This window comes from Chenopodium album, chromosome 20 (genome assembly GCF_948465745.1).
Source record: "Chenopodium album chromosome 20, dcCheAlbu1.1, whole genome shotgun sequence".
Classification (NCBI taxonomy): domain Eukaryota; kingdom Viridiplantae; phylum Streptophyta; class Magnoliopsida; order Caryophyllales; family Amaranthaceae; genus Chenopodium; species Chenopodium album.
This window is the reverse complement of record NC_137853.1, coordinates 5,516,250-5,542,618: the sequence shown is the minus strand read 5'-3', so window position 1 is coordinate 5,542,618 and position 26,369 is coordinate 5,516,250. Positions and strand designations below refer to the sequence as shown.

General features: G+C 36.6%; 3 protein-coding genes across 3 annotated transcripts; 1 reads left to right on the top strand and 2 right to left on the bottom strand.

Annotated features, from left to right (window-relative positions):
* Positions 1 to 696: 696 nt before the first annotated feature.
* Positions 697 to 3,021, bottom strand: LOC145598925 (putative protein phosphatase 2C 8). The gene is made up of 2 exons (XM_081655328.1): positions 2,428 to 3,021; positions 697 to 1,343 (listed from the first exon to the last, which is right to left on the bottom strand). The coding sequence occupies exons 1-2, from the start codon at positions 2,914 to 2,916 to the stop codon at positions 1,014 to 1,016; spliced, it is 819 nt and encodes a 272-aa protein (XP_081511454.1). The 5' UTR covers positions 2,917 to 3,021; the 3' UTR covers positions 697 to 1,013.
* Positions 3,022 to 8,074: 5,053 nt separating this feature from the next.
* Positions 8,075 to 16,708, top strand: LOC145596673 (uncharacterized). The gene is made up of 6 exons (XM_081652892.1): positions 8,075 to 8,316; positions 13,877 to 14,031; positions 14,568 to 14,785; positions 14,906 to 15,515; positions 15,601 to 16,122; positions 16,233 to 16,708. Exons 1-6 carry the CDS (start codon positions 8,138 to 8,140, stop codon positions 16,337 to 16,339), a joined length of 1,791 nt encoding a protein of 596 aa, XP_081509018.1. The 5' UTR covers positions 8,075 to 8,137; the 3' UTR covers positions 16,340 to 16,708.
* Positions 16,709 to 17,209: 501 nt separating this feature from the next.
* LOC145596502 (long chain acyl-CoA synthetase 4-like) lies at positions 17,210 to 26,369 on the bottom strand. Its single transcript, XM_081652678.1, has 19 exons — positions 26,025 to 26,369; positions 23,679 to 23,742; positions 23,484 to 23,573; positions 23,056 to 23,112; positions 22,743 to 22,791; positions 22,458 to 22,534; positions 22,121 to 22,160; positions 21,946 to 22,040; positions 21,113 to 21,280; positions 20,899 to 21,009; positions 20,701 to 20,788; positions 20,556 to 20,622; positions 20,274 to 20,349; positions 20,060 to 20,177; positions 18,938 to 19,183; positions 18,706 to 18,845; positions 18,042 to 18,224; positions 17,837 to 17,956; positions 17,210 to 17,623 (listed from the first exon to the last, which is right to left on the bottom strand). The coding sequence occupies exons 1-19, from the start codon at positions 26,177 to 26,179 to the stop codon at positions 17,588 to 17,590; spliced, it is 1,980 nt and encodes a 659-aa protein (XP_081508804.1). The 5' UTR covers positions 26,180 to 26,369; the 3' UTR covers positions 17,210 to 17,587.

The following is a 26,369-nucleotide window of genomic DNA, read 5'->3' as shown; positions in this document are numbered from 1 at the left end:
AGAATATGCCCTGAAATTTTCCTGTTCTTTTATCAAGCCAAGTGTTTGGGATCACATTGTGATAAGGTTACTGATGCAATGACTTACTGTCATCGCGATGCATGTTTTGGGCCTGGTTCTAGTTGAGCCAAGTTGATCGCTTAACACTATGTAATCAGACCAAAGTATAGGTGCTGAACTTTTATTTGTCGAGGAATTGCTAGCTTTGGGCAATTGCTTTGCTTATATATTATCCAAATTTTTGATTGGCAAGATTTATATGAAGGTGAATAACTAAGGGCCTCTTCTGTATACTAGTCCTGAATATCAATGACTCCTTAGATAGTTAGATGCAGAAATGTGTCACCGGTTAACGCCTTAGGCTTGAAGGGAAAGAACAATTTTAGCTTAGTCTGATCAGATTAGGCTTTATGAATCATGGACAAGTTTATTTATGCTAAGACAAAAATCACATACAAGGATTCCAATATATACTGGATAACCATTTTCGAAAATATGATACTGCAAGGAATCCAATACACCATGAAAGAACAAAGGTATATGGAGATGCAAGATACTACAAGGCAAAACAAAATGAAGCTGTTGATCAACGAGCCAGGCTGATAAAAGCCGAAAACTGTTGATTAACCGATAATTATGTTAAGACAAAAATCACATACAATTGGTTAAAAATCTCATTGTATAACTCTCAGAAAATATAAACCAGTTACTGATTTATGTCTTAAGAAAAACATCCAACTTCTCTTCTACATGCTAAAACTATCGAACTACAGAGTAATCGACAGTTAAAAAAACACAATAAAACAAGGAAAGTACCTCAGGTCTAATATTATACACGTATGCTAAAGACGGGAAATGATTTTAACACTCCCAACAAAACGTTTCTTGCTCTTAGTAAGTCAAGAAAGAACATTACAAATGCACACTTACACTTTGTAAGAGTATAGTGCATAATGTAATTCAGGGAAGGGTTAAAATATAGTTAGCCATACAACTAAGTTTCAGACTATCAATCAAGTAGCTGAGCTTCCGGCATTGCCTTGAGCCTTGCCTAATTCAACCACTATGACACTAATATTATCTTGGCTGCCGCGAGCAAGAGCCAACTCCACCAGCATGGCAGCAGAAGCAGCTGCACAGTTGCCTATTGAGCCTTCCATCATTCTACTACTAACAACTTCACCCGAACAGCATTTCCTCACTAAGTCGCAGACTGTTTCGTTAGACACCACGTCCCATAAACCGTCACTAGCAATCACCATGAAGTATTCTGATGTGCTGCGCTTCTGGACTGTCACCTCAGGAACGGATATCACATTGACTACTCCATCTCGTCCATCAGGCTGCATTCACAAGGAGGAAGAAATTATTAATTAGATTGAATCAATAAGGAGATATCATATGGTTCGAGTCATTGAAATTTTGGAGGTTCAATATGAGAAATGTTAAAAAAAAAAAAGACGCTCTTTAATTAAGGAATTCAATATAAGGCCAAATTTTAGCTATGTAAAAGCATGAGACTACAATTAATCCATTTTGTAATGATAAACCTTGCACATTTATTTATAAAGGATGTACAACATAACAGAGAAACTACATTTAAGGCGAATGTAAACATGAAAGAGTGGCTAGCTTGCTCCCAACTATAGAGGCAGAAGAGCGCGATAGAACCCTCAAGGGTCAAGATCATATCCTTTTCTGTGAAGGAAAGCTCTAATAACTTACACATTTGTCCAAAAATATTTAAAATGAAGTTGGAGCCCAATAGAGGATGGAAAAAAAAACCTATTACTACCTCTGTTATATATTATTTGCAACGATTTAACATAAAGTAGAGAGGAAAAATGTCTAATCGTTGCAAATAATATGTAACGGAGGTAGTATAATACCTAACATGTTAGCCATTTAGCCTTATGCGCCCCCTTTAATATCCAGTTAAATGAATAATCAATTGAAAAGGGGGAATTATAAATTAGGTGATATTAGAACACCATGAATCCAGCCACGACACAATGATCCTAGCCACAAATATATAAATTGGTGATGAATAATCATTTAAACGTGGATTTTGCGATAAATAGATAAGATAAGATCATTACACAATCTACAGAGTATAAAATTTGTAGCAAATTATGAATCATGACTAGATAAGTTGAATCATTATACGATGTATGAATTAAGAATCATGACTAGATAAATTGAATCATTTTACGATGTATGAAGTATTAAATATGTAGAAAATTTGTTTCAAAAAAAAAAAAAAAAAAAAAAAAAGTAGAAAATTAAGAATATATCAATCATGACTAGATAAGTTGAATCATACATACAACTTTACAAGGGGAATCAAAGATGATTAAAATAGAATAACTTGCATAAGCAGAAACCTTAGGTTATGGTTGTTTAATAGAAAGTGAAACGAGATCTAACCTTACGATCTCGTGATAAGGGCAACGCGGCGCCGTCACAGTACAACACAGCTCTAGAATCACCACAATTAGCCACCACAATCTCCTCCTTCCCTACCATAACCACCAATGCGGTAGACTCTACCGCCTCCTCGGTGTTAGTTTCAAAATCCACCGCTGCCATCTCACCTTCCATCATAGCAAAGCTGGTTGTCATAACGCTCTCCCATTGATCCACCCGGCCCGCGTTAAGGAGTTGCTCCGCCACGACGTGGTGGAGCCTCTCCTTACACCTTTGTGCTACCTTATAGCTCCCGTGTCCATCATACACGGCGAAGAAATCATAACTCATCAACTCATCGGACAAGCTACTGTTTCTCCTGCTGGTAGAGTTGAATTTAGTGACTTGGACTAGGGCAGGGGCAATAGTCACAGCATCCTCCATGGATCTTCGGCGTCCGATCACGGAGATTACGCCGTGAGAGATGGTGGTGTTTGTTGGTGCATCCATGGTTTGCTCCTCAGTTTTAACCAAACCCAATGTTGGCTCCCCTTCACTAACACTGTTATGATGATCATCTGCATATATATAAATATATATACTATAGTATTAGTACATAGATACTCCGTATCTAGCTATTATTATTGGTTGGTTAATTATTATACTACAACTTGTATAGTTGTTGGTTGTAAAATTGTACTCCTACTAGTTATATACAGGTCAAAGACTTTGATGTCAGGAAACTGGCCCTTACCCCCCTGATGAGGAGCATGTGCACACTTGAATTATATTATTATTGGCTTACAACATTCCAAATTTCCAACTATTATTTCTTGTCGGATAAGAACATACTCGTAGTATACGAGATGTCAATTACTACCTCCGGTCCAAGTTAGTTGCAATTTTGGAATTTTATATATCTCACAAATAATAGTATAATACCCCAAAGTTGCAACTAACTTGGACCGGAGGTAGTAGTTCAATTGTTAAATTTTGTGGAAGTTTGAAAGTTTGTCTATGTATATATATTGACATATTGTCCTCCGTGTGTCTTGGCTCCTTGTAACCCAACAAAATAAGGAAGAACAAGAGAACAAACGTGTACTATTATTTCCATATAAAAAAGTACTATTATTAATTAATTAACGCGTGCACTACAATAAAATATACTCCATGATACATATAACATATAAATAGTAGTGAATAGGCCTTAGCTTCATCAGCATCATCATTAAGCATGGACTAGAAGCTCAGAAGAAGAGAGATTGAAAACAAATCCAATTATTTAACTTCTACATGTATATATTTTCATTCTTGAAGGGATTCATTCTAGGGAGATCGATGTTACAGAGTTATTTTTAGCCTTAATTTGTTGTACGTTATGATAGCTAAGAAGTATAAGGTAATAGAATGAATAAGTAAATAAATAAATAGAAAGTATAAATTTGTACAAAAATTAAATGATTTAAATGCATAAAATATCAAAACTTGTCTTGGAAAATTAGAATCTTATACCACAAACACATCTTTCTTCATATATACTTCATTATTTAATTCGTTATCATTATCAACTTTGATCTAGGTAGGTAAGTATATTTGGAGAGCACAAGCATACAACGTAATCTGTATCTTTCGAAGTATATGAGAAATTTGAATTGTACTTCATAGACAAATCATCACTATATTACCATTTAAAATTGTTGATAAATACATCGTGAATATACATGGTCGTATTAATTCATTATTAAGTTGACGTAGACATACATGCGTGAACACAAAATAAATAAGGGTTTTTATATTTATCTACCATTGTTGACTCCAATCTTGATTAATTAAGTATAGATATAAATACACACGATGCATGCTTTAAATTTTAAAAATAAATTTTAAAAATAAGTTTTTTTTTTTTAAAAAAAAAATTAGGAAAGTATTCCTTCAATGTATAAAATATATCAGTTTAACTAGCACATAATTTTAGAAAGGTGAATTCAATAGAGTAAAATATTTTGTAAGTACGGTTGGGAGGGGAAAAATAAAATAAAAAGTTAAGGGTTTGTTTCACATGGTTTATTTTTTTCATTTTTTTAAACAAAAAATTTAAAAAAGGAAACAAGAAAAAAATATTTTCACTATCTTGTTGGCAGTTTTCGTCACGATTTTAATAAGTTTGACTTCATTATATGATACTCCCTCCGTCCCAAAAAGAATGACCCATTTGGCCAAAACTTTATCCCAAAAAAAATGACCCATTTGCATTAAAACACCCACCAATTTGCTATAATATTTGTGCAAAATTAGCTTCTCCACATAAAAATTTGATTTTCTATGTTATTTTATTACTTTTTCTCTCTATTTTTTTACAAACCCCATGTAAATTTATCTTTCCAATATACTTTTACTTCTTTTTACTTAACTTCCTTAATACCCGCGTAATCAACCCAAATGGGTCGTTCTTTTTGGGACGGAGGGAGTATATATCATATGATTTTCAAAAACTAAAAATAAAAAACAGAAAACCACATCAATGTCAAATGAACTCTAAGATTAAGTGATGCATTTAAAAAAACAAAAACGTAAGGAATATGTAATAAGTTAAACAATTTTTTTTTTTCGAAGTTTAACATTTATTTTGTATGTTGAATCAACAAACTCCTATATCATGCACATCAATTACCATATATAGCTCCATAATAAGCATATAGAGGAACAAAAGGACTGATTAACAAAAATAATTATAGCAGTTCGTAATAATCCTCAAATAAACATGGGATCAACATGCAAACCACTACACGTAATCAAGTTTCCATAAACAATACAACTCATTACTTTGAGCAGACGTCGTCATAGTAGACGATGGTGATGACGATGAAGACGACGAGGACATCTCGTAGCTGATTAGTTGCGGACTGCTCGAAGCGGCCGAGTTACTCAAACTCGCCTCCTTACCATTAACCAAACACAAAAACGGCACGGTGGTTTTGTTGTTTTTATTATGGTTAACTTTCCTTGACCCCCGAAGAGTCTTCTTCGGCTGGCGGCGGCGGTTATGTATAACACCTATCATAAGTTTATTAGATGTCTTTAACTTGATGGACTTACTAGGGTGATGCATTTCTTCACTAGTAAAAGCAGGATGAAGAAGAGAAAGAAGAGTGGTATAGAAGAAAAGTTGATTCATCGGTTGTTTGGAAGATGTTTTTATTGTTTCTACAACCTTCTATGTAAATGTATAAATAGGCATGATAACTAGGCAAGAGGTGATTCATTAAGTGTATGTAAAAAGAAAGGATTGTATACTATATAAGGTGGACACATATGCATGATTCATTGTAAAGGGTCTATCCTTGTAAACATTTTTTTTTTTTTGTTGCACGGTAAACTACGGGGAGGGGCCCCCTTCCTATCACAGTAAAGGGGGCTATGAGGAATCGAACCCTCATCACATGGGGGGAGATGGCCTGGAGGGATTCCACCCTTGGGGGAGATGGAGGGATTCCACCCTTCCATCTCCTCATTCCTTGTAAACATTGTATTGAATTCAACAATTTCAATAGTTCGGGTTACTCAGTCCGTCTATAGTTCTACTACGACGTACAAATCTTGTTACATTGACACGTATAAATATCTTCTTAGACAAAGTTTAATTTGACCGTCTAGGACTTTAAAACAATTGTCACCTTACTTAACACGTATGTACAAAGTAGTGATGATCCACAAAACAATGTTTATATATTTTCAAGCAACTTCATTCAGTATTGATATTTTATCAAATCATCTTCTTGTTACATGTTTAAGAACCAATATAGCCTCTTAACATTGATTATAACTGAGGGTCTATGTACGATAAGTCACATATGTAAGTTAAACGGTGACTGGTACTTTAAAATGAGGGTAGAAAGTGTATACGTAGTATGTAGTATATGCTAGTGAGAAATGTGAATGTGGTATATCGCAAACTTTGGTGACCGAGTTCAGGGGAGTTTGAAAGAGGGGGTGGGGGATAGGTGGACGGCTGAGATTGAAAGTAAAGGGTACAGATGTAAGGTGGAAAAATAAGTTTAATCGGTGGATGATTCATCATCAAAGGTAACAAGTATATAGCGCCCCAATATTGGGACAACGTGTCGTTTAAGGATGCCGCGGTTACTTGGACCTGAGAATTTTTGGTAGCTGCCATTTTTTGAGAAGTTCATTTTTTGGCAGCTTCAAATTCAATTATACTTTGACACATTTTAAACTTAAATAATCTGACTTTAACTAGTCTATCCATATGTTTCCTCAATTTATAAAGATCACAACTTAAATTAATTTTTTTATCGGCAATGCTTAAATTTCAACAATGAAGAATATCTTTACTTATCTAATATTAATAAATTTTTTGATGTAATCATATAGATATAAAAAAAAAGTTGATATTTTTTTTTTTCTATTAAATCATATATCCTTCTTTTTATGATCTTCATTTCAATCATACTTTTTTATTACTCCATATTCATCATCTCTCATATCCCTTTGCATTTATACATTTTTGTTTATATAATAGGAAAAATAAAAAATTATAGCTAAGAAAAAATGATTAAACGTGTCAATTATTCATGAACAAAAAAAATATTAGTGTACAGCTAGTGTATTGTAATGTGATTAGCTGATTGCATTATATTAGTGTTTGCATATACATAATATATTATGTCTTGCAAGATTGGTTATTAACAAGAATTTCACTTTTAATGAATAAAAATTTTCATGAAAGGGCATAGTTGCATAAGTAAGCAATTTTTAATTTTCATGCATGAAAGGGCATAGTTGTATAAGTAAGCAATTTTTGTTTTTGAAAGAAAGATGCAAGAATTAGGGCGAGGCTGGAGTAATTGAGTAAAGTAGTTTTTTCGAAATTAGTAGATTGTACTTAGTTGATACCTAAGTACGGAGTACTACAGTATAAGTATATATTACTCCGTATTAAATATGTCTAAAATATAATGAGTCAAACCTTAAACATTTGACTTGCTTTCAAAGCACTAAAAGTTGAACTACAAGTACACATATCAAACACATTAGTTTTTTTTTTTGTCAATAATATAGTTGTATTAAAGATGAATAACTTTTGACTTTTGTCATCTTAGAGATTTAGGGCTTGCTCTTATTTTCTGAACTAAACTGAATTGAATTGAACTGAATATTTTATGAGAGGAGGAAATTAGCAATTGAACTGAACTTAAGCTGAAGAGAACATGCCCTTAGATTGTTACATTATGATCGAATTTGGGTCAAACAATGCTCGATTATTATCTAAAACTAAATGAATCAATTAACGAGGATGAAAGTTACTTGATTAAACTTGACACATTATTTTCTGAGTTAGATCTTGTTCAGTTCACCTAAAAAAATAAGGTTTAGTAAAAATAATTTCTCATTAGTAAAAATAATTTCACTTTATTAAAAATAAGTTCATTTCAGTTCAGTAAAAATTAGTAACTTCAAAAAAATATATATTAGAAAATCGGTAAAATAATTAATTTTAATTTAGTAAAACTAATTTAAATTCAGTAAAAATAATTTTTGATAATAAAAATAATTTATATTCAGCAAAAATAAGGTGAAGTGAATGTAGCATTACTTTAATTCGGATTAAACTACAACATTTTCGAGTCAAGTTTCCGGAGGTCAATAGTGAATAGTGTGATTTAGTTTCCGGAGGTCTCCGTATGAATAGAGAGAAAGAGACACAAAAATGGCGGATATCGACAGCAGACTTGCAAGGATGTGCATTGATGCTGCAACTGATAGCAGATACGCCGTCGATAAATGGCGGATGCAACGCCGATCTCTAGAACGCCTCCCTTCGCCGCTCGCTTCCGCTCTTCTCCACCGCCTTTTGCATCGCCGTCTTCTCTATCCTTCCTTGCTCGAGTTTGTTTCTCTTTCTTTCCTTTTGAATTGTATTAACTGATGATTATTATATCTTCAATTCATAGTCAAGTTTTACTGATTACTTTGATGAAACTCGATTTTGTTTTATCAAGTTTGAATTATGTTCAATTGTTGTGTCAATTGACGAATTGATGATGATTTTAGGTGTTGAGGCCTAATATTGTACTTAGTATTGTATTTAGTTAATGGGCCGATTTATGTTTATAAGGCCTAATCTCTTTTGTTAGGGTGTATATATATATCTTGTGCAAAGGCTAATACAATACACAGAAATATTCATTCTCTAAAATCTGTCATGGTATCAGAGCTACACAACGCTAAACCCTAAATCACTGAATTTTTTTCTCTAATTCTCTGCTCTAATTATCTCTAATCTACTCTAATCATCTCTCATCTCTACTTATCTCTAATTACCTCTATTTGTCTCTATCGGATTCATCACTACAATGGGGGAAGAGGGTAAAATTGATCCTTCGTCTCCTTTCTATCTTGGTTCGGGTGATCAACCCGGAAATTTGATAACTCATGTCATCTTGAAGGGTGATAACTATTTGGCATGGTCTAGGGCTATTACCTTATCTTTGAAATCTAGGAGGAAATTTGGATTTATTGATGGCACAATTAACAAACCAATTGAAAAGAAGAAGACGCTAGATTGGGAAACTGTGAATTCCATGCTCGTGTCTTGGCTTTTAAGGGCTGTTGAACCGAAACTTGCTGCCTCCATGCCTTATTTTGATGAAGCTAAGAAATTGTGGGACTATTTGGAGAAGCGTTTTTGTGAGGCTAATGGCCCCCGTCTCCAACAGCTACGGTCTGCTATTGCTCTGTGCAAGCAGTCCCCAAACATGAGCATCGAGGACTACTACAATACTCTGATGGGATTATTCGATGATCTTGCCCGCCTTAAACCACCACACGGCTGTGAATGTGGTCAGTGTACTTGCAATGTGGCTGCCAAGTATGAGTTAGATAAGGAAGAAGAAAAATTACATCAATTTTTAATTGGTGTAGATGATGATCGTTTTGCGATGGTGCGGACTAATCTCTTATCTCAACAGCCCCCTACGACCCTTGATCGCGCGTTTCAAGCTTTCCTCCAAGAGGAACACTCTCGTAGCATCGCTCAAGCTAAGGCACATACGGCAAAGGAGGATGCCCATGTGTTTGCTCTTCCTTCGGCTGATCGTAGGCAATTTCAGTCCACCCCTCGTGTGGATAAATCAAAGCTTTCTTGCTCTCATTGCAAGCGCTCAGGTCATGATAACTCGGGGTGCTTTATGTTACACGGCTACCCTCTCTGGTGGGTTGAAAAATACGGGAGGAAGGGGGCAGCCCCTGCTTTGTCTAATGCTGCTGCTGTTCCTGCCCACCGCTCCTCTGCCTCGTCACATTCTGCTGCTGTGTGGGACTCGAGCAAACCCACGGCGCGTGCTAATGCCGTGGGCTGCTCCATGGGTGATGCTACTCCTCTCTCGCAAGACAATCTCTCTGCTCTCTCTGCTCTTCAGCCTGAACATGTGAGAATTTTGTTGAATATGGCAGCTTCTCGTCCACAAGAAAAATTGAGTGGTGAGTCTTGTTCTTTGCCTTGGATTATAGACACCGGCGCCTCTCATCACGTCACAGGGAATGAGTCTTGTTTGATTGCTGCTCATGACATATCTCCGTGTCCTGTTGGGCTCCCGGATGGTGCACAAGCTATGGCTACCAAGGAGGGCCGAGTGTATTTGACCGAAAGAATTACTCTTGAGAATGTTCTATTTGTTCCCCAATTAAATTGCAACCTAATATCGGTCTCGAAAATGATTGATGATTCTTCTTGTTTTGTCCAATTCACTGACTATTTGTGTGCTATACAGGACCAACACTCGAGGAGCCTGATTGGAGGCGGTGAACGGATAGATGGACTATATTACTTCCGGCGGCTACCAACAGTATGTGCGGTGACTACTTCGGAGATATCCACCTTTGAGTTATGGCATCGTCGTCTGGGGCATCCGTCGGATTCTATTGTCAAGTTAGTTCCTGCTATTAGTTCTAGTTCTAGTAGCAAATATTTGAATAAAGCTTGTGAAATTTGTCCGCAAGCTAAGCAAACTCGTGATAGTTTTCCTACTAGTGATAGTAGAGCTAGTCGTAATTTTGAGCTGATACATTGTGATTTGTGGGGGTCGTATAAAACTCCTTCTTCTTGTGGTGCACGTTATTTTTTGACAATTGTTGATGATTTTTCAAGAGGTGTTTGGGTTTATTTATTGAATGATAAAACTGAAGTTTATTCTTCTTTTTGCTCTTTCTTTGCTATGATAAAATGCCAATTTGATGCAACTGTGAAATGTGTTCGGAGTGATAATGGGACGGAATTTAAACACATGATTCCATTTTTTGATGAACATGGCATTCTTTTTCAAACCTCTTGTGTTGGTACACCACAACAAAATGGCCGGGTAGAGCGTAAACACCAACATATCTTAAATGTGAGTCGTGCTTTAATGTTTCAGGGTAATTTGCCTGTCAGTTTTTGGGGAGAGTGTGTCCTTGGGGCGGTTTATTTAATAAATCGTACCCCCTCTCGTTTGCTAGCCAATAAAACCCCTTTCGAATTACTCTTTGATAAGCCACCTAATTTTGATGCTTTACGAGTGTTTGGGTGTCTTTGTTTTGCTCACAATCAAAAAGCTAAGGGTGATAAATTTGCTCCAAGGAGCCGGAAGTGTGTATTTGTTGGCTATCCTCACGGTAAAAAGGGTTGGAAATTGTATGACTTGGAATCGGGTGACATTTTTGTTTCGCGTGATGTCAAGTTTTATGAACATGAGTTTCCATTTGTGGATAATGTTGGGGTTGCGGATACTCATATGGGCACGGCTGATGTGTCTAACAACAATGTTAGTGTTGATATTGATTTTCTGGACGATCTCGAGCACGTGCTAGAGGTTGGTGTGGGCTCCCTTAACCCCGATAACACTCATCATCCTACCAGCCCTGCTCCGCCATTTACTGCTGTTCATAGCTCTGCCGAGGCTGCCCAAACTGCTGCTTCTGGCAGCGTGGTGCGCAGCCCTCCTGCGGTGTCCACTGCTGGCCGCAGCTGCCTTGCGGAGCAGTCTGCTTCTGCCACTATCCCGGACAGCAGCCACCAGTCTGCGACTGCCACTGTTCCGGACAGCAGCCCCCAGCCCGGTTCCACCACTGTTTCGGGCAGCAGTGCACAGGCTGCTCCGCACCCCTCCTCTACCTCTTCTTTGGATTTGGATCGTGGTCAGAGGCATAGACACCCTCCAGGTTGGCACCGTGATTATGTGGCACATACTGTTTCTCTTCCATGTCCATCTATCTCTCACAGTTCACCGCCAATTCCAAGCTCCTCAGGTACTCCTTACCCCTTAGCACACTTTGTGAATTGTGATAAATTTTCTATGCGACACCGTGCTTTTATTGCAGCTGTAGATACGGTAGTTGAGCCTCGCAATTTTAAAGAGGCTATGCAACATGAAGGTTGGAAAGAGGCTATGCGAAAAGAAATATCTGCATTGGAAGATAATGAAACTTGGGTCATGACACCATTACCTCCGGGTAAAAAGGCTCTCGGGTGCAGATGGGTTTATAAGGTGAAGCATAATTTCGATGGAACGATTGAACGGTTAAAAGCTCGTCTTGTGATCTTTGGTAATCATCAGGTTGAGGGTGTTGACTACAATGAAACATTTGCTCCTGTTGCTAAGATGGTCACCGTTCGTGCTTTCTTAGCTGTTGCTGCGGCGAAAAATTGGGAACTGCATCAAATGGATGTTCACAATGCTTTTCTTCATGGCGATCTTGATGAGGAGGTGTATATGAAGCCTCCCCATGGCTTTCATGGCACCAAACCTGGTATGGTTTTTCGTCTTCGGAAGTCTTTGTATGGTCTACGACAAGCACCTCGTTGTTGGTTTTCTAAATTAGCCGGTTCTCTTAAGAGGTACGGTTTTTTGCAATCGTACTCTGATTACTCTTTGTTTACTTTGCAATCTGGATCTGTTCAACTTAGTGTTCTGGTGTATGTTGATGATTTGATTATCTCTGGTAATGATTCTTCTGCTATCTCTACATTCAAATCATACTTGAGTGACTGTTTTCATATGAAAGATTTGGGTGTGCTGAAGTACTTTCTTGGTATTGAGGTTGCGAGGAGTCCGGAAGGCATATTCTTATGCCAACGGAAATATACACTTGATATTATTGCAGAGTCGGGATTGTTAGGGGCTCGTCCGGCAGGTACTCCTATTGAGCAGAATCATACTCTAGCTAAGTTAGAGTCCCCTCTTATTCTTGATCCTGAAATGTATCGGCGTCTTGTGGGTCGTTTGATTTATTTATCTTTTACTAGACCTGATTTGGCTTATGCGGTTCATATTTTGTCTCAATTCATGCAACAACCGCGACAGGATCATTGGGAGGCCGCCCTTCGTACGGTGCGTTACTTGAAAGGATGTCCGGGTCAGGGAATCCTAATGAGTGCAGATTGTGATTTGCATATTACAGGTTGGTGTGACTCAGATTGGGCTAGTTGTCCTTTGACGAGACGTTCCATTACGGGTTGGTTGGTATTCCTTGGTGGTTCTCCTATTTCTTGGAAAACTAAGAAGCAGGATACCGTTGCTAAGTCTTCTTCAGAGGCTGAGTTCCGTTCAATGTCTAAAACCACTGATGAGTTGAAATGGTTAAAGGCACTTCTTCTGAGTTTGGGTGTCTCGCATCCCCGTGCTATGAGTTTGTTTTGTGACAATCAATCTGCATTGTATATTGCGCAGAATCCTGTTTTCCATGAGCGTACCAAGCATATTGAGGTGGATTGTTATTATCTTCGTGATGCGATTCAGGACGGTATCATTAGTCCGTCTTATGTGAAGACAACGGACCAACTCGCAGATATTTTTACTAAAGCTCTCGGCAGGCAACAATTCTTGTATCTTCTAGGCAAGTTGGGCATTTGTGACTTGCATGCTCCAACTTGAGGGGGGGTGTTGAGGCCTAATATTGTACTTAGTATTGTATTTAGTTAATGGGCCGATTTATGTTTATAAGGCCTAATCTCTTTTGTTAGGGTGTATATATATATCTTGTGCAAAGGCTAATACAATACACAGAAATATTCATTCTCTAAAATCTGTCATTAGGTTTTTTATTTTTAATTTTGTTGTTTTTGTTGCCTGATATCATTGTTTGAGGGTTAGGAATCTAATTAGTTGAATAGTGAAAGAGGATATGGATTTTTGGTATTTTTCACATCCTTTGATTAAGGAAATTGAATAGTTTTGAGGATGTTCAATTGAACGTGTGTTAGCGATTTCTATTATACACGCGATTGTACCTAGCTCGTACTCAAAATGAGCAGAACATAGCCTAGGGTGTATCTAGAGCTATATTGTGCACTGAAATTTAGAGCAAGAGTGATATAGGGTGATTTAGTTTTATGATTTTTATCTTTTATGCTCTCACATTTGTGATTTTGCCGAAGTTTGATTTTGTTCTGTGTATGTGGATTTTTGTGTAGGGTGTTCAAATTTAGTGTAGAGGAGGTTGATTTAAGCGGGGAGAACTCGGTGGATGCGGAGTGGATGGCGTATATGGGAGCATTTTCGTATTTGCGTTCCCTCAATGTGGCAGACTGCTACAGGATTAATAACCCTGCGCTTTGGCCTCTTGCAGGTGTACATTTTCTCCTGAGACTTTTGTTTTCCTTCCTGGTTTAGTTGTGTGACTATGATTATACATTATGTATTGAGCTAGTGTACAAAATCTTTAGCCATGATATTCTTGAAGATTCTCGGGTGTCATATGGCATATCTTATTGTCCTAATAGAATCACTTTGATGGGTATATATCCTAGTTATTATGGATTATTTGATGTATTTATGCATGTATATTGGACAAATGGACCACAAAGGTCAAGTTCTGTACAGTATTGGTTTAATCGGGTAGCTAGGCTAAGCAGCTTTTTATGATGTGTCTATTGTTAATCTGGCCCCTTTGGAAGGGAAAAAAAAAAAAAAAAAAAAAAGGAAAATGGATTACCTTGCCTGAGATTGTGCTCAATACAAGTTTATGTAATGGAGGAGGGAATAAAATGAATAAAAATAAGAAAGAAGATAAGTAGCTGTTATTTTCTGCTGAACTTGCTGTTGGGAACTTCATGTATATGGAGAATGCTGCTCAACTAGCTCATGCTCATCTCTCATTTTCAGGAATGACCAGCTTATTGCAGCTTGACCTTTCAAGGTGTATGAAAGTCACTGATTCTGGTATAAAGCATCTTCTATCATTGTCACAACTAGAGAAACTTCACCTCTCACAGACAGGAGTAACTGCTGATGGTGTAAAGCTTCTCTCTGCACTTCGGAATCTATCTACACTGGACTTAGGAGGGCTGCCTGTTTCTGATTCAGCATTGAGTTCCCTCCAGGTAGGATTTTATCCCGCTGCTGATGCTTATGTTTCTGGCCTCTTAATCCTTCAATACTTCTTTTTCACAGTAGAAATGCTGTGACATGTGATGCTTTGCATTATTTTCTCCGAATAATAGGATTTGACAAACCTAGAGTATCTTGATGTATGGGGGAGTGAAATATCTGATGAAGGGGCTGCTACTTTAAAGAACTTTCCCAAGTTGAGTTTCTTGAATGTAGCTTGGACCAATATTACAAAGTTTCCAAATCTGCAGTCTATTCAAAGCTTGAACATGAGTGATTGCACCATCCTTTCTTCATTGGAAGATAAAAGTGATCGAGTAACCCTGAGAAAGCTGATTGCTCATGGGTCCTCATTTCCGGAGGCCGAGATTGTCTTTTCGACTATTGAGGCAAGCTGTCTGTCTTTCTTGAATCTATCAAACACCTCTCTTAGTAATTTTGGTTTTTTGCATTGCATGGTTGCTCTACAACATTTGGATCTTAGCTATTGCACTATACAAGATGATGCTGTTGAAGCAATTTCTTGTGTAGGTGCGAATTTGAGACACTTAAATCTGAACAACACAAAAGTCAGCAATGCCGGATTGGAAACTTTGGCAGGACATGTTCCTAACCTTGAAGCTCTGTCATTGTCTCACACACTAATTGATGATTTTGCCATAGCATACATGAGTACGATGCCTTCCCTGAAGACACTTGACTTGAGCAATACGAATATTAAAGGTAATTTGGAATTCAGATTATTGATATGAACTTATGAAGTATTAAGTTGTGTTGAGCAAAAAGTTGAAATGGCATTATTTGTCAGGTTTTATTCATTCGAGTAGCAATGAAGATGAAGTCTTCTCGCTAGCTGCATTACAGGACCTGAAGCACTTGGAAAGATTAAATTTGGAAAAGACCAAAGTGAATGATGCAGCTGTCCATGTACTACTAGGTTCTGGGGAGCTAAGCTATTTATCACTTAATAGCACCGCCCTCACTGACAAGTGCCTGGAATATCTCTCACAAGTTAAAAAACTGGCGAGTCTTAGCATTCAGGGCACTCTTCTGACCAATGGGGCAGTTGAGTCGTTCAACCCTCCTGTAACACTCGAAGTGCTCGATTTAAGAGGGTGTTGGCTTTTAACCATTGATTCTCTGACATCATTTTGTAAGAAGTATCCTGGTATTAGAGTGAGGCATGATCATCTATCTCCAGCTTCTGCAGACCTTAACTGCTCCAGCCCTAATGCAGCTCTGTCACAGAAGAGCTTGAAGGTCTCGAAGTTGAAACAAAGAGAAGGAAAAGCATCCGTATCACCCACCTTGTTCAAGAAGGAGGCATTAGGTAAGTATGGTATTCTTACTGCATTTATTTAGCTAGTCATTAAGTTTGTGATGGGTTTTTTTTTTTTTTTTTTTTTTTTTGTCTAATCCCTGATCAATATTTTGATGTAGATCAAAGGATTAAGTATAGCAGAGAGGAGATGATTACTCTGCAGCACCTATCACCACCACTTGTTCCACCTTTAAGCATAGATATAGCGGCACCAAATATGGATTAGCTCTCAAAGTTTTGTTCTCAATCTGTCACCCGCTGCAAGTTTACAATGATCAATATTCTCTATAACCCAAGACCAATGAAGTATTGCAACAACTTTTATCATGCATCTTCAGTAGTGTTGACTGGCGTGACTGCTGCATGAGGAATGGTCACAATTTTCAGATTCTTTAGAATCTGTCGAAGCTTGTTCGCTGTAACTAAAACGGAAGGAATTTTTTCAAAATCTAACCCAAAATACCATTTTGTATTGTTCAGATGTCTATGTTGTAACTTCATGATTCTTTGTATTAGGGCTTACTTTGACCAATGTACCGTTAACCTTTGTTGTTTTGATTAACATGCAATGAAACCTTTTTTAGAATAGGTAATACAATAATATAAAAAGGTCAGTAACTTCCCAATAGTTTATGCCCCCACTAACTTTAATTACATTGACAAATGATATATCTCGCACATTATCATGGGTAAGAAGCGGCAACAAGAGGAAAATTACCAGATCAAATATGATAGGAAAATGGGTGATTTGATATACGTATAGTTACTTTTGAGAGTTTAAGTCAGCATTTATATCAATTTATTAACCGTTAATAATGTTATGTTGTCCTAACTTGTCCAAATGGCATATTGTGATAATCACTTAATCAGACATAATGTAAAATTACCAATGAAGATTTTCCAAATAATATTGCAAAGCTCGCATTAACTTGTACTTTGATTTTCATTTTCCAACCATATCCTCACTTGTGCTAAGTGTTGATAATGTGGTCAGGTTCCTTAAACATGAACACCGATTCCTTGAAGGCTTGAACACTTCATTTGCGGAGGTCTACTATGAGCGAGTCTCATTGTCTAGCAACATACAACCATAAAATATTAAAATCTAGAAAATCAGCAGATCAACTCCTGATAATTCAAGGGGGAATATACATTATTTTCTAAGCATATTGTGAGTCTGCTGGTCAGACATTACAATTAGTACCACAAATGATCAGATGTTTATCCGACCCTTGAAATAAGGATATAAATTTCACATATATAATGTTTACATAAATTACTATTCATATTTGCTTACATAAAAACATCAGTAATAAGACACCAAACATTCAATTCGATTTCCACTCTTGCAACTGTAACCTGTAATTTTATCAACTGTAGGTGAGCATAAATGTACAAGGGATCAAGAGGCAAAAACAAGAAGCACAAAGTGAACTAAATAAAAAGTGATAAGAGCAGGTCTTCAAGCCCTTGGTTAACTTGCAGTCTTGTACATGTCATCAATAATACTCTGCATCACATGGCATTAGGATCAGAACACAGCTTTAAACTCTGCATAGTTGTTTTATTACAAAGAATTTATGTCTATGATGGAACTCATCTAATTTTTTCGAGTAAGTTATTCAATTACATATTAATAATGGTTTGTTAAGGGGAAAGAAACCGAAGAGGAGGGAGGGAAGCAGGCAGGCAAAGTTAGGAATTAGAAGTATCAATGACTCACTTGATAGTATTTGAGCATCTGTGGCCTCTTCTTTTTAAATGTTGGGGTGAGAAGGTCACGCTCAAGGTCGAAGGGCACCGGATCCAGATGAATAGCTTTGATAAACTCAAAGCCTTTTAGCTGTTGTCAGCAAAATGAAAGTCAGAGGAGCTCAAAAATTTTGACATTTACTACCAACTAGAAAGGGTGGAGAGGGTTGAGTTACCTTCTTCTCTTTTCCAATCATTTTGAGCTCTTCCAGTATGAATTCCTTCGCCTTGGGATTTTCGCATAGAGCGTTGAAATCCCCATTTATCTCATTGGCTTCAGCCCAACGTGTAAGTGCACCCTGGTTGGGATTAGCAACTGCAACAAGGAATGATTGAAAACTATTCCCATAGATCCATATCTGAAATTGAGAGGGAACTATCAGTGTGTGCAGATGAACAATTGCATGTACGTATATGAACATTATCTTAAACCAGGTATGAGGTATCTATGTCACAGCTGAATTGCCAATAACATTAAGTACTCCGTAACTATTGAGACATGAAATTCAAAAAAAAAAAAGCACATTCCTTCTCCATTTTTGGACATGCCTTTTGCTGGATAAGACATGAAAGAAATAAAAAAGTAATAGAAATCTCTAAAGTTCAATGTATTTTGCTCAAGACTGCGTAACATTTACGTATTTTGCTAGAGTTCTTTTTAAAATCTTGGGTAACTTTTTATTGTTTTCTAAAACATTAGCAAATTACATAATAAATGGAATTTTTTCATTTCAGATGATTATATCCTTTGCTAACTCCTGGTTTGACCGATTGGTCAGATGATTAAACAGGAGAATTTCAAAAACTATTCAGCACAAAGTGAACATTTTGAGAATATACCGAGTCAACAGCAGAGCATAGGCCATATATGTTCTCCAAGTTCTCAACTGCAACATACTCCCCTTGTGAAAGCTTAAATATGTTCTTTTTACGGTCAATGATTTTCAGGCTTCCATCTGGTTGCCATTCTCCAACATCACCTGATATATGAAACCTCATAAGCAATTATCATAAAAAGATGTAGAGTTTAGCAACAAACTACCACAAGAAAGTTCATTTAACTTTTACGAACCTGTGTGGAACCATCCATCGATCAAGACTTCCTTAGTGAGGTCTTCTCGTTTGTGGTAGCCTGAGAAGAGAGTTTTTCCCCTAATACATATTTCACCACGTGGTGTGTTAGCAAGAGCATCATATCCCATCTCAGGGACAGACTCAAGGCATACATCCACATTTGCCAGTGGAGGGCCAACTGTCCCAATCATCTGAAGCTCATTTGGCAGTGAAACAAATGTTCCCGCACAAGTTTCAGTCAAACCTGCATTATTATTACAAAGAGAATAAAAATTCAAGATATAGTTATTGTCTAGTACAGTATATAACTGAACAGTTGACACCAAAGTATTTTAGTATCAACAATCCCCTGACATGTATATTCTCCACAAGGAAACATTAGTCTTGTATACAACTCTAGAATGTCCAATATAGCTGTTTAAAAAATAAACAGAATATGACTGATTTCCTAACTTACCCCACTGATAGGGAATGGTGGAGACTTGAGAAAGAATGGAAAGGAGACAACTATTTTACGTGAAATTATGATCAATCCTTAAGAGTCGGACAAGGAGACCATTAATTTCAGGAGGGAATGCGGAAGTTTTGCAACCCTTGTGCTCCATATAAAGTAATTTTCTTTCATAAAGTATTGTTAACAAGATGCAAAAGGGTAAGCTTCATTCATCCAGCATGATTAGGCCTTTGTATACTGGTAAAGTGGCTATCACTTTCAGCCAAAGAATCTTAAAGGAAAAGGAGATACAGTTGAGAAATGAACCAAATAGAATAGAAGTAACTACAGAGACTGCAATCTGAGTGTTGTCAACCCATGACAATTGATGCAAATCTCTCTGCGCACAATAACTATTGATTAAAGGTGTAATTTTGAGCTAACCTAAAGGTGTGTTCTCTTCACTTGATTGTCATTTATGGTTGACTTATTACAGCTTATCATAGTAGAAAATCGAACTTGGGCAGCACTTTTAAGCACTAAACTTATCTGAGCAACAAATCAGTGAACAACTGGACAAGTAAAATGGGGTCAGTATCTCCAATCAACTATCTGATGCATAGAAGCCCAGAAATAGTCAATCTATCTGATACCCTTCTCATATATGACTAAGGTTATAGAACATACCATATCCTTGTAAAACATAACAGCATGCAACAACCCGCAAAAATGTTTCCACGTGACTAGCTAGTGGAGCGGCTCCAGATAGTATTAGTCTCACTTTTCCCCCCAAGCCTTCCTTAACCTGATTTTAGTCATATACAATAACAAACAGAGCAATAGTTCAAAATAAAGGGGAAAATGTTGTACAAAAAAACAGAAGAAATAGAAAGAGTTCTACCTTACTGAAAACAAGTTTATCGAACATTGGAGAAGCCTCTGAATGCTTGGCACCCTTCTTCATGTTATTCAATTTTCTGCATATTATATAGATGTATTTTGTAAAACAAAAGGTCATTGATAAATGGATAGTAATTCAATGATGGCATTAATCAACAAGAAGCTAACCAAAGGGATAATACAAAAACTAGATAAAAATCATAACATCCCAGCATTGGCTAGTGAATGAAAAATCTAAAGCAATTCCAGGAATTCCTGGTTACACTTGAAGAGTAATGTTTACCGTGAGTATGCAAAACCAAAAAGTGTACGTTTCAACAAACCACCAGCCCGAAGTTTCTCTTGCAAGCCTGCAAGTGCAGCAGTCAGTAGCTTTTCAGAAATTACCAAATTCAATCTAGTATTCTACAACCCATCTCCCTACGTACCTGAATAGATTCTCTCTAATACACGAGGAACAGCACAGAAAATTGTTGGCTTTAAGACTCCAATATCCTCGAGCAATAACTTGACATCCTGATATATAATACCAAGCATAAGTTAAAATAATCATCTTCCTAACATGCCAGAGTAAAGCATTATATCTCAATAATTACTCTAGAAACATCACAGCAAGCAGTACTCACCCCTCTCCAGAATCCTATTCGTGCACCATGAGCGATGAAGGCTTCCTCAATCACCCGATCAAAAATATGAGCCAAAGGCAAGTATGACAGATACACATCATCTGGTCCCAACTGCAGAAAATACATAAAAAAAGCCCGAAATAAGTATGACAGAAAATTCAAGATTTTGCTGATGAGTGAAGACAAAAACACCACAAGAATCTATTTTAATTACCTGTTCATTCACATTTTCTAAAAGGCAGTCGACACCAGCGATTAAAGTAATAATACTTTCATTTGATATAAGTACACCCTTTGGTTCACCAGTTGTTCCACTAGTATACATTATTGTGCAGATATCACTCTTGCTCTTCTTTGCCAGTTCATAATTTTTATCACCACCCTGCAGTAAACAGGCATAAATCAAAAGGCAAACCCTTGCAAGTCATGTGAATTAGATGAAGCAAAACTGAACAATAGAACCTCATTCAGATTCAAAAAAAAACATATTCAACCACTCACACACAATAAAATTAATACTCTGACTTGTGTTAAATTGAAATTGCACAGACCCGGGTAAATTTTTGGTCTACGGAGAGCTACAAGGGACAATGGTTGTAGAAAAATTTGACCCCAAGTGTTAGGTACTACTACCCAAGACTTAAACTACTAAACTAGTAAGCATCCACATGTCGATTATCACAACAAAGCGAGACAGGTTAGCAGATTATACAAAAGATGCACACAGTCCCAGTTACTAATGCAAGTCACATAAAATGTTACAGATACAAAGATGCACCCTGTCCCTCTTGTTCTTGCAGTTCTTAACATTTTCCATTTCAATCCGTTTCAAAAAAAATCTAGCACTTTCACTTTATTCCATTTTTGTCAAACCCCTTTTACTACATTACATTTCTTACCCCAACATTTATATCAATCAGTCAGCTAAGGCAACAATAACAGCAAATGAAACAAACAAAGTTGAATAAATGCAAAGAAAGCAGTAAAGTTCAAAATCAAAAGGTCAAAGTACACTCTACTACTCCAGCATCAAACTATACCACTTACCAATTGCAAAAAGTCATCCCAACTATAAATCTGCAAACCAAGTTTTTCAACTTCTTCTTTTTGCGTAGGTGTGATCTTCCCAAAGCTAACCAAAGCTGCAAGAATACTCACTTATAAAAACTCCATTTTAATAATATTTAAAAGTTCAATAGAATAAAATGGTAGAGGAACTTACTTTTCAAGTAATTAGATGTGTTTGGCAAAGCTTTAATCAGCTGAAGCAAAGTACAGAAACAGGTAGTGTCAATACAAGCACAACATTGCTCCTAAATTCTTAAACTTAAATTAGGGAGAAGATACCCAATAGAACTGTGTTAAGTCAATAACGTATACTAATATATACAGGGGAAAAAAGAAATAAATTATACAACTTTGTTAAGTCAATAAAGTACATAACTATAAAACTATCATTAGACAAGAGGCCATATAAGTTACTCGTTCTGCTTGAGATAAACATATTCAGATAGTTAAGATTTTATGGATCACATCAAGAACCAAGGCGAATCATATACCTCAGAAATCTTTTTCTCTTCAACAAACACAATTGAAACTTCTGCATGGCAAATGATATATTCCACAGCACCCGACCCTACAAAAAATTCAGGAGAGATGAAAACACAGTTGACAAAAATAATAAAAATTAATAAAATTATGTGTCAAGTGCAATGTCATTGTATAAAACAGTTTGAAAGGATAATGGTTGTATGCTACAGGTAATCAGACATTTTATATCCCTTAAACGAACCAAAATTATAGATGGCGTAGTTGAAGATCTTTATACAAGGAAAAACTATTACCTAAAGTGTCATACAAAGGAACACAGCGAATTCCATGGGCGTTGCAGGCCTGTAAAATTGCATCAATAATAGGGAAAAAAATAAGTAATCAGCAATGCATACAAATTGTAGTTCCAGCCAACCTCCAATCTTTAATGATGTATCACCACAGTTCAGATGAGGACTAATTACCCTTGGGATCTTATAACTCGTCAGGAGAAACATCAAACGTATAAAAAAAGTAAGATGGGTGACCATCAAACCGCATGAACATGTTTAAGACTATATCTTGAAGGAGCACAAACAAAGTGATGTAAAAATAATAAAAATGTACCTGCATGCTCATGATCCACTCTGCACAGTTTGCTCCATAGATACCACAGCGGTTTCCCTGAGGAATATATACTATACTATTATAAGAACTGCAGGAGAACATTTTTATGGGTAGGAATTGAGCACAAATACACAATACAATGAACAAGTAGCTGTGTGGTGTACAGAATGATGATATCAACTAACAAGTTTAGGGGTGACATTATTTATGAAAGCGCACTGAAAGAGATATTGGCTGTGTAAAGGGCAACCTAAAGCCTTAGGAGAGAGGAGAACCCCCCACCCAAATATAAGTATTAGTTGAAGCCATCAACTAGTCCTACTATCAAACACTAGCTCAACAACTGTTACTAAAGAGATGAGACCCACACATGAAAGCTCCCAGAGCTGCCATAATACTGACAAATAATTGTGCCAGGGACAGCTTACCTCTCCGACGCCACAATGACGAATTGAATTTCCCAATTTCATGACAATGTCATAAACCTCCTTGTAAGTAACCCATACATAATCTCCAGCCTGCAAAGACGGATCAAAGAGTGGAGCTTGTGGATTCATATCATGCAATACAAATATTCTACTCTTTATATCATACAGAGTAATAGGAAAGCAGGGATTGCATACCTTTCCATCCACAATCTGACGATGACCAAGCATTGGATTATTAGGGTACTTCTCCACAGACATACTACAGTAGAAGCATATAAATTACTTTTATGACCCGGATTACATGCTTGAACTCGTACTGAAAAAAATATTTTGACGAAAACTTTTGCAACAACATCAACTCAGTCTGTATACTAAATCAAGTCAAGTATGTGCCTAGTAATGATAGATAGAAAATAGGCAGTAAACTGTTCATAATGTAAATTTGTAAAAGGCCAAACAATACTTGACAAGCAGAAGGGAAAGGCATATACGAAAGTTGTATACAAGTCTGAACTATGAAGTACAAGTCAAAACTAATGTCTTCCACAAGATAATGAGAGGATGTATGCTACAAGTGCTTTGTGATAATCTGACATGCTATGTTACTCGGACTCTGGTACCCATGTCCAACCCTGGTACATGTCCCAATGTCCAATTTGGCTATTTAGTAAAAAAAAACCTTCCACAATTTTGGTCCAAATGAAGTGTCCAAGTGACCTACCCATATCCAAAGTGTCAAGGGTAGGACACACAGGATTCTGAGGTGTAAATGGTGTAATGAAAAGTCCAAATAGCATAAGTGACATAGATTAGATTGGGTGAAGAACCCAACTACTGTTGGTCACTCAAAGCACTCAAGTCCAAGCCATATATCCAGGTATTAGAACATCAAACCTCAACCCAAGGTAGTTTTAACTATAAATCAAGAAAACATAGCCTAGGTTGTTTCAATTGCATCCCTCAAAAGGAAAATCTTTGACAAGAAGCTTCAGAGGTCTTGTATTCAGAAATCCAAGCACCTGTTTATCCATCCCATGTGTGGTCAGGGGTGTTCTTTTGCAACCCACTGTCCACAGAATTAGTTACAGTTACAAGTTCCCAACTGAAGTATATGGCAAGTTGTCGAATTAAGCCATGTTTCAAATATATTGGCTAGTTTTCACTCTTATTTAAGTCTCAGAGTATCACTTCTGTACGTACTGGAAACATAAACTTGTGGAAACCCTCTTGGCCAAATAACACTGTCAAGACAAAACAGTAGGAAAGGGCATAGAAGAAAACTGTAGTGAAGTCCCAACTATGATATTCAAGACAAAACTAATGTCTTCTACTAGATAATCAAAGGTTGTACTAATGTACTTTATATGTGACTAGAGTCTATGGCAAGGATGAGGATAAGATGGAGTCAAAGGATCCAGAACAAGGCAATATTGGCCGTATACTCCGGTATCTAGAACCTGAATCATGGAACCTCAATGACTAAACCTTGGTACTAAGTTCCAATCCAGAGTCCGGAAAACATACCCTACATTGATTCAATTCCATATTCCTTCGTTTCAGACACAATGTCAGTAATTTAACTGGAATATAAAAAAAAAAAAAAAAAAACTGTGTATTTAACAAACTATTAAAGTAGACTACCTTAATACTTCCTCCATTCTCAATTAATTGCGACAATTGGAGTTTCATATCTAAATGCAATACTTTAACCTTAAAAATTTTCAATCATCTATAATTAAAAAATTATTTTAAAAAAGTTGATTTTATGAAAATATACATTGAGACTAATCAAACAAAACCTTACTCGTACTTGACTATATTATTCCTAACAAAAGAGAAAAAAAATAAAAACACGATAGGTTGGAGTAACATATTGCATACAAACCCATTTGTAGCAATTATGACAGAATTGAGGAAGTATACAACAAGGAGGAGACAGCATAAAAGCTGCAAAACGAGCAATTACTGTTAGGTACTCCGTACATTAACTACCCATTCCTCCTGATTCCTGACTACCCAGCTCCTATGAACTACTCATAACTCCTCCACCTCTAAAAGTTTTCATGGTTTTGACTTTTTTTTTTTTTTTTTTTTTTTTTTTGTGAGACAATCGCCGTCAAACCGAAACCGTAACAGAAGAGTAAGAGCATCAGGAAACGAATTGAATTGAAAGAATTAATCGTTGTATGTGAATATTGCATATAAACAGCAGCATCAGTATAGGATGAAAATCAAAGTAAATCAGACATGCATGATTTCTCAATATAATCAAGCTATAATAATTGAAGCTAATTAACATTAGTACCAAATTTTACACATATAAACAAAATTAAAGCAATGCAACTTGAATTAGCATTCCACAAACATACAAATTAAACATTATTATGTTATATAGCTAATTTTAATAAACATAAACCACAAAACGCAAATCTCTATCAATCGAAAACAAAAATCAATCAATTAAAAAAGTCAAAATCGATCAACTCCATCAAAATTGTACAAAAAGTCAAAGGAAAAAAAAAGAGAGAGAGAGAAATTAACCTAAAGATATCCCAGCAAGTCTCCATACCAGGAGGAGGTTGAGGAAATCCATTTTTAGCGAAAATACTGCGATAAACAGGTCCAACGGAAGGTTTACCTTCTTGTGGAGGTTTCGAAGATTCGACCTCGTAGATGTATTTCTTAGTTTCCGCCATTGTTGAGAGCTTGGAAGTTCTGGTTTTCTCTCTCCTCTGAAAGAAGGTAACTGATTTTATGAGTAATTGAAGAAGTTGAGAAATGCGGTGTATAGGCTTTGGTGGCAACAGTTGCGATAATCAGAGAAATTGAGAATAAGAGAGGACCACAAAACTCTGTGTTTTGAGTTCTGCTGTTTTTCTTTTTTAT

Excerpts from the sequence above, each read along its gene's own strand:
- LOC145596502 (XM_081652678.1), bottom strand. The coding sequence starts at position 26,179 with ATGGCGGAAACTAAGAAATACATCTACGAGGTCGAATCTTCGAAACCT. Across the intron at positions 22,041-22,120 it reads CACATCTAATTACTTGAAAA|CTTTGGTTAGCTTTGGGAAG; the intron begins GTAAGTTCCTCT and ends GTATTCTTGCAG. Across the intron at positions 17,624-17,836 it reads AGATGCTCAAATACTATCAA|AGTATTATTGATGACATGTA; the intron begins GTGAGTCATTGA and ends CATGTGATGCAG.
- LOC145596673 (XM_081652892.1), top strand. The coding sequence starts at position 8,138 with ATGGCGGATATCGACAGCAGACTTGCAAGGATGTGCATTGATGCTGCA. Across the intron at positions 8,317-13,876 it reads CTCTATCCTTCCTTGCTCGA|GGTGTTCAAATTTAGTGTAG; the intron begins GTTTGTTTCTCT and ends ATTTTTGTGTAG. Across the intron at positions 15,516-15,600 it reads GAGCAATACGAATATTAAAG|GTTTTATTCATTCGAGTAGC; the intron begins GTAATTTGGAAT and ends ATTATTTGTCAG.
- LOC145598925 (XM_081655328.1), bottom strand. The coding sequence starts at position 2,916 with ATGGATGCACCAACAAACACCACCATCTCTCACGGCGTAATCTCCGTG. Across the intron at positions 1,344-2,427 it reads CCTTATCACGAGATCGTAAG|CCTGATGGACGAGATGGAGT; the intron begins GTTAGATCTCGT and ends TTGTGAATGCAG.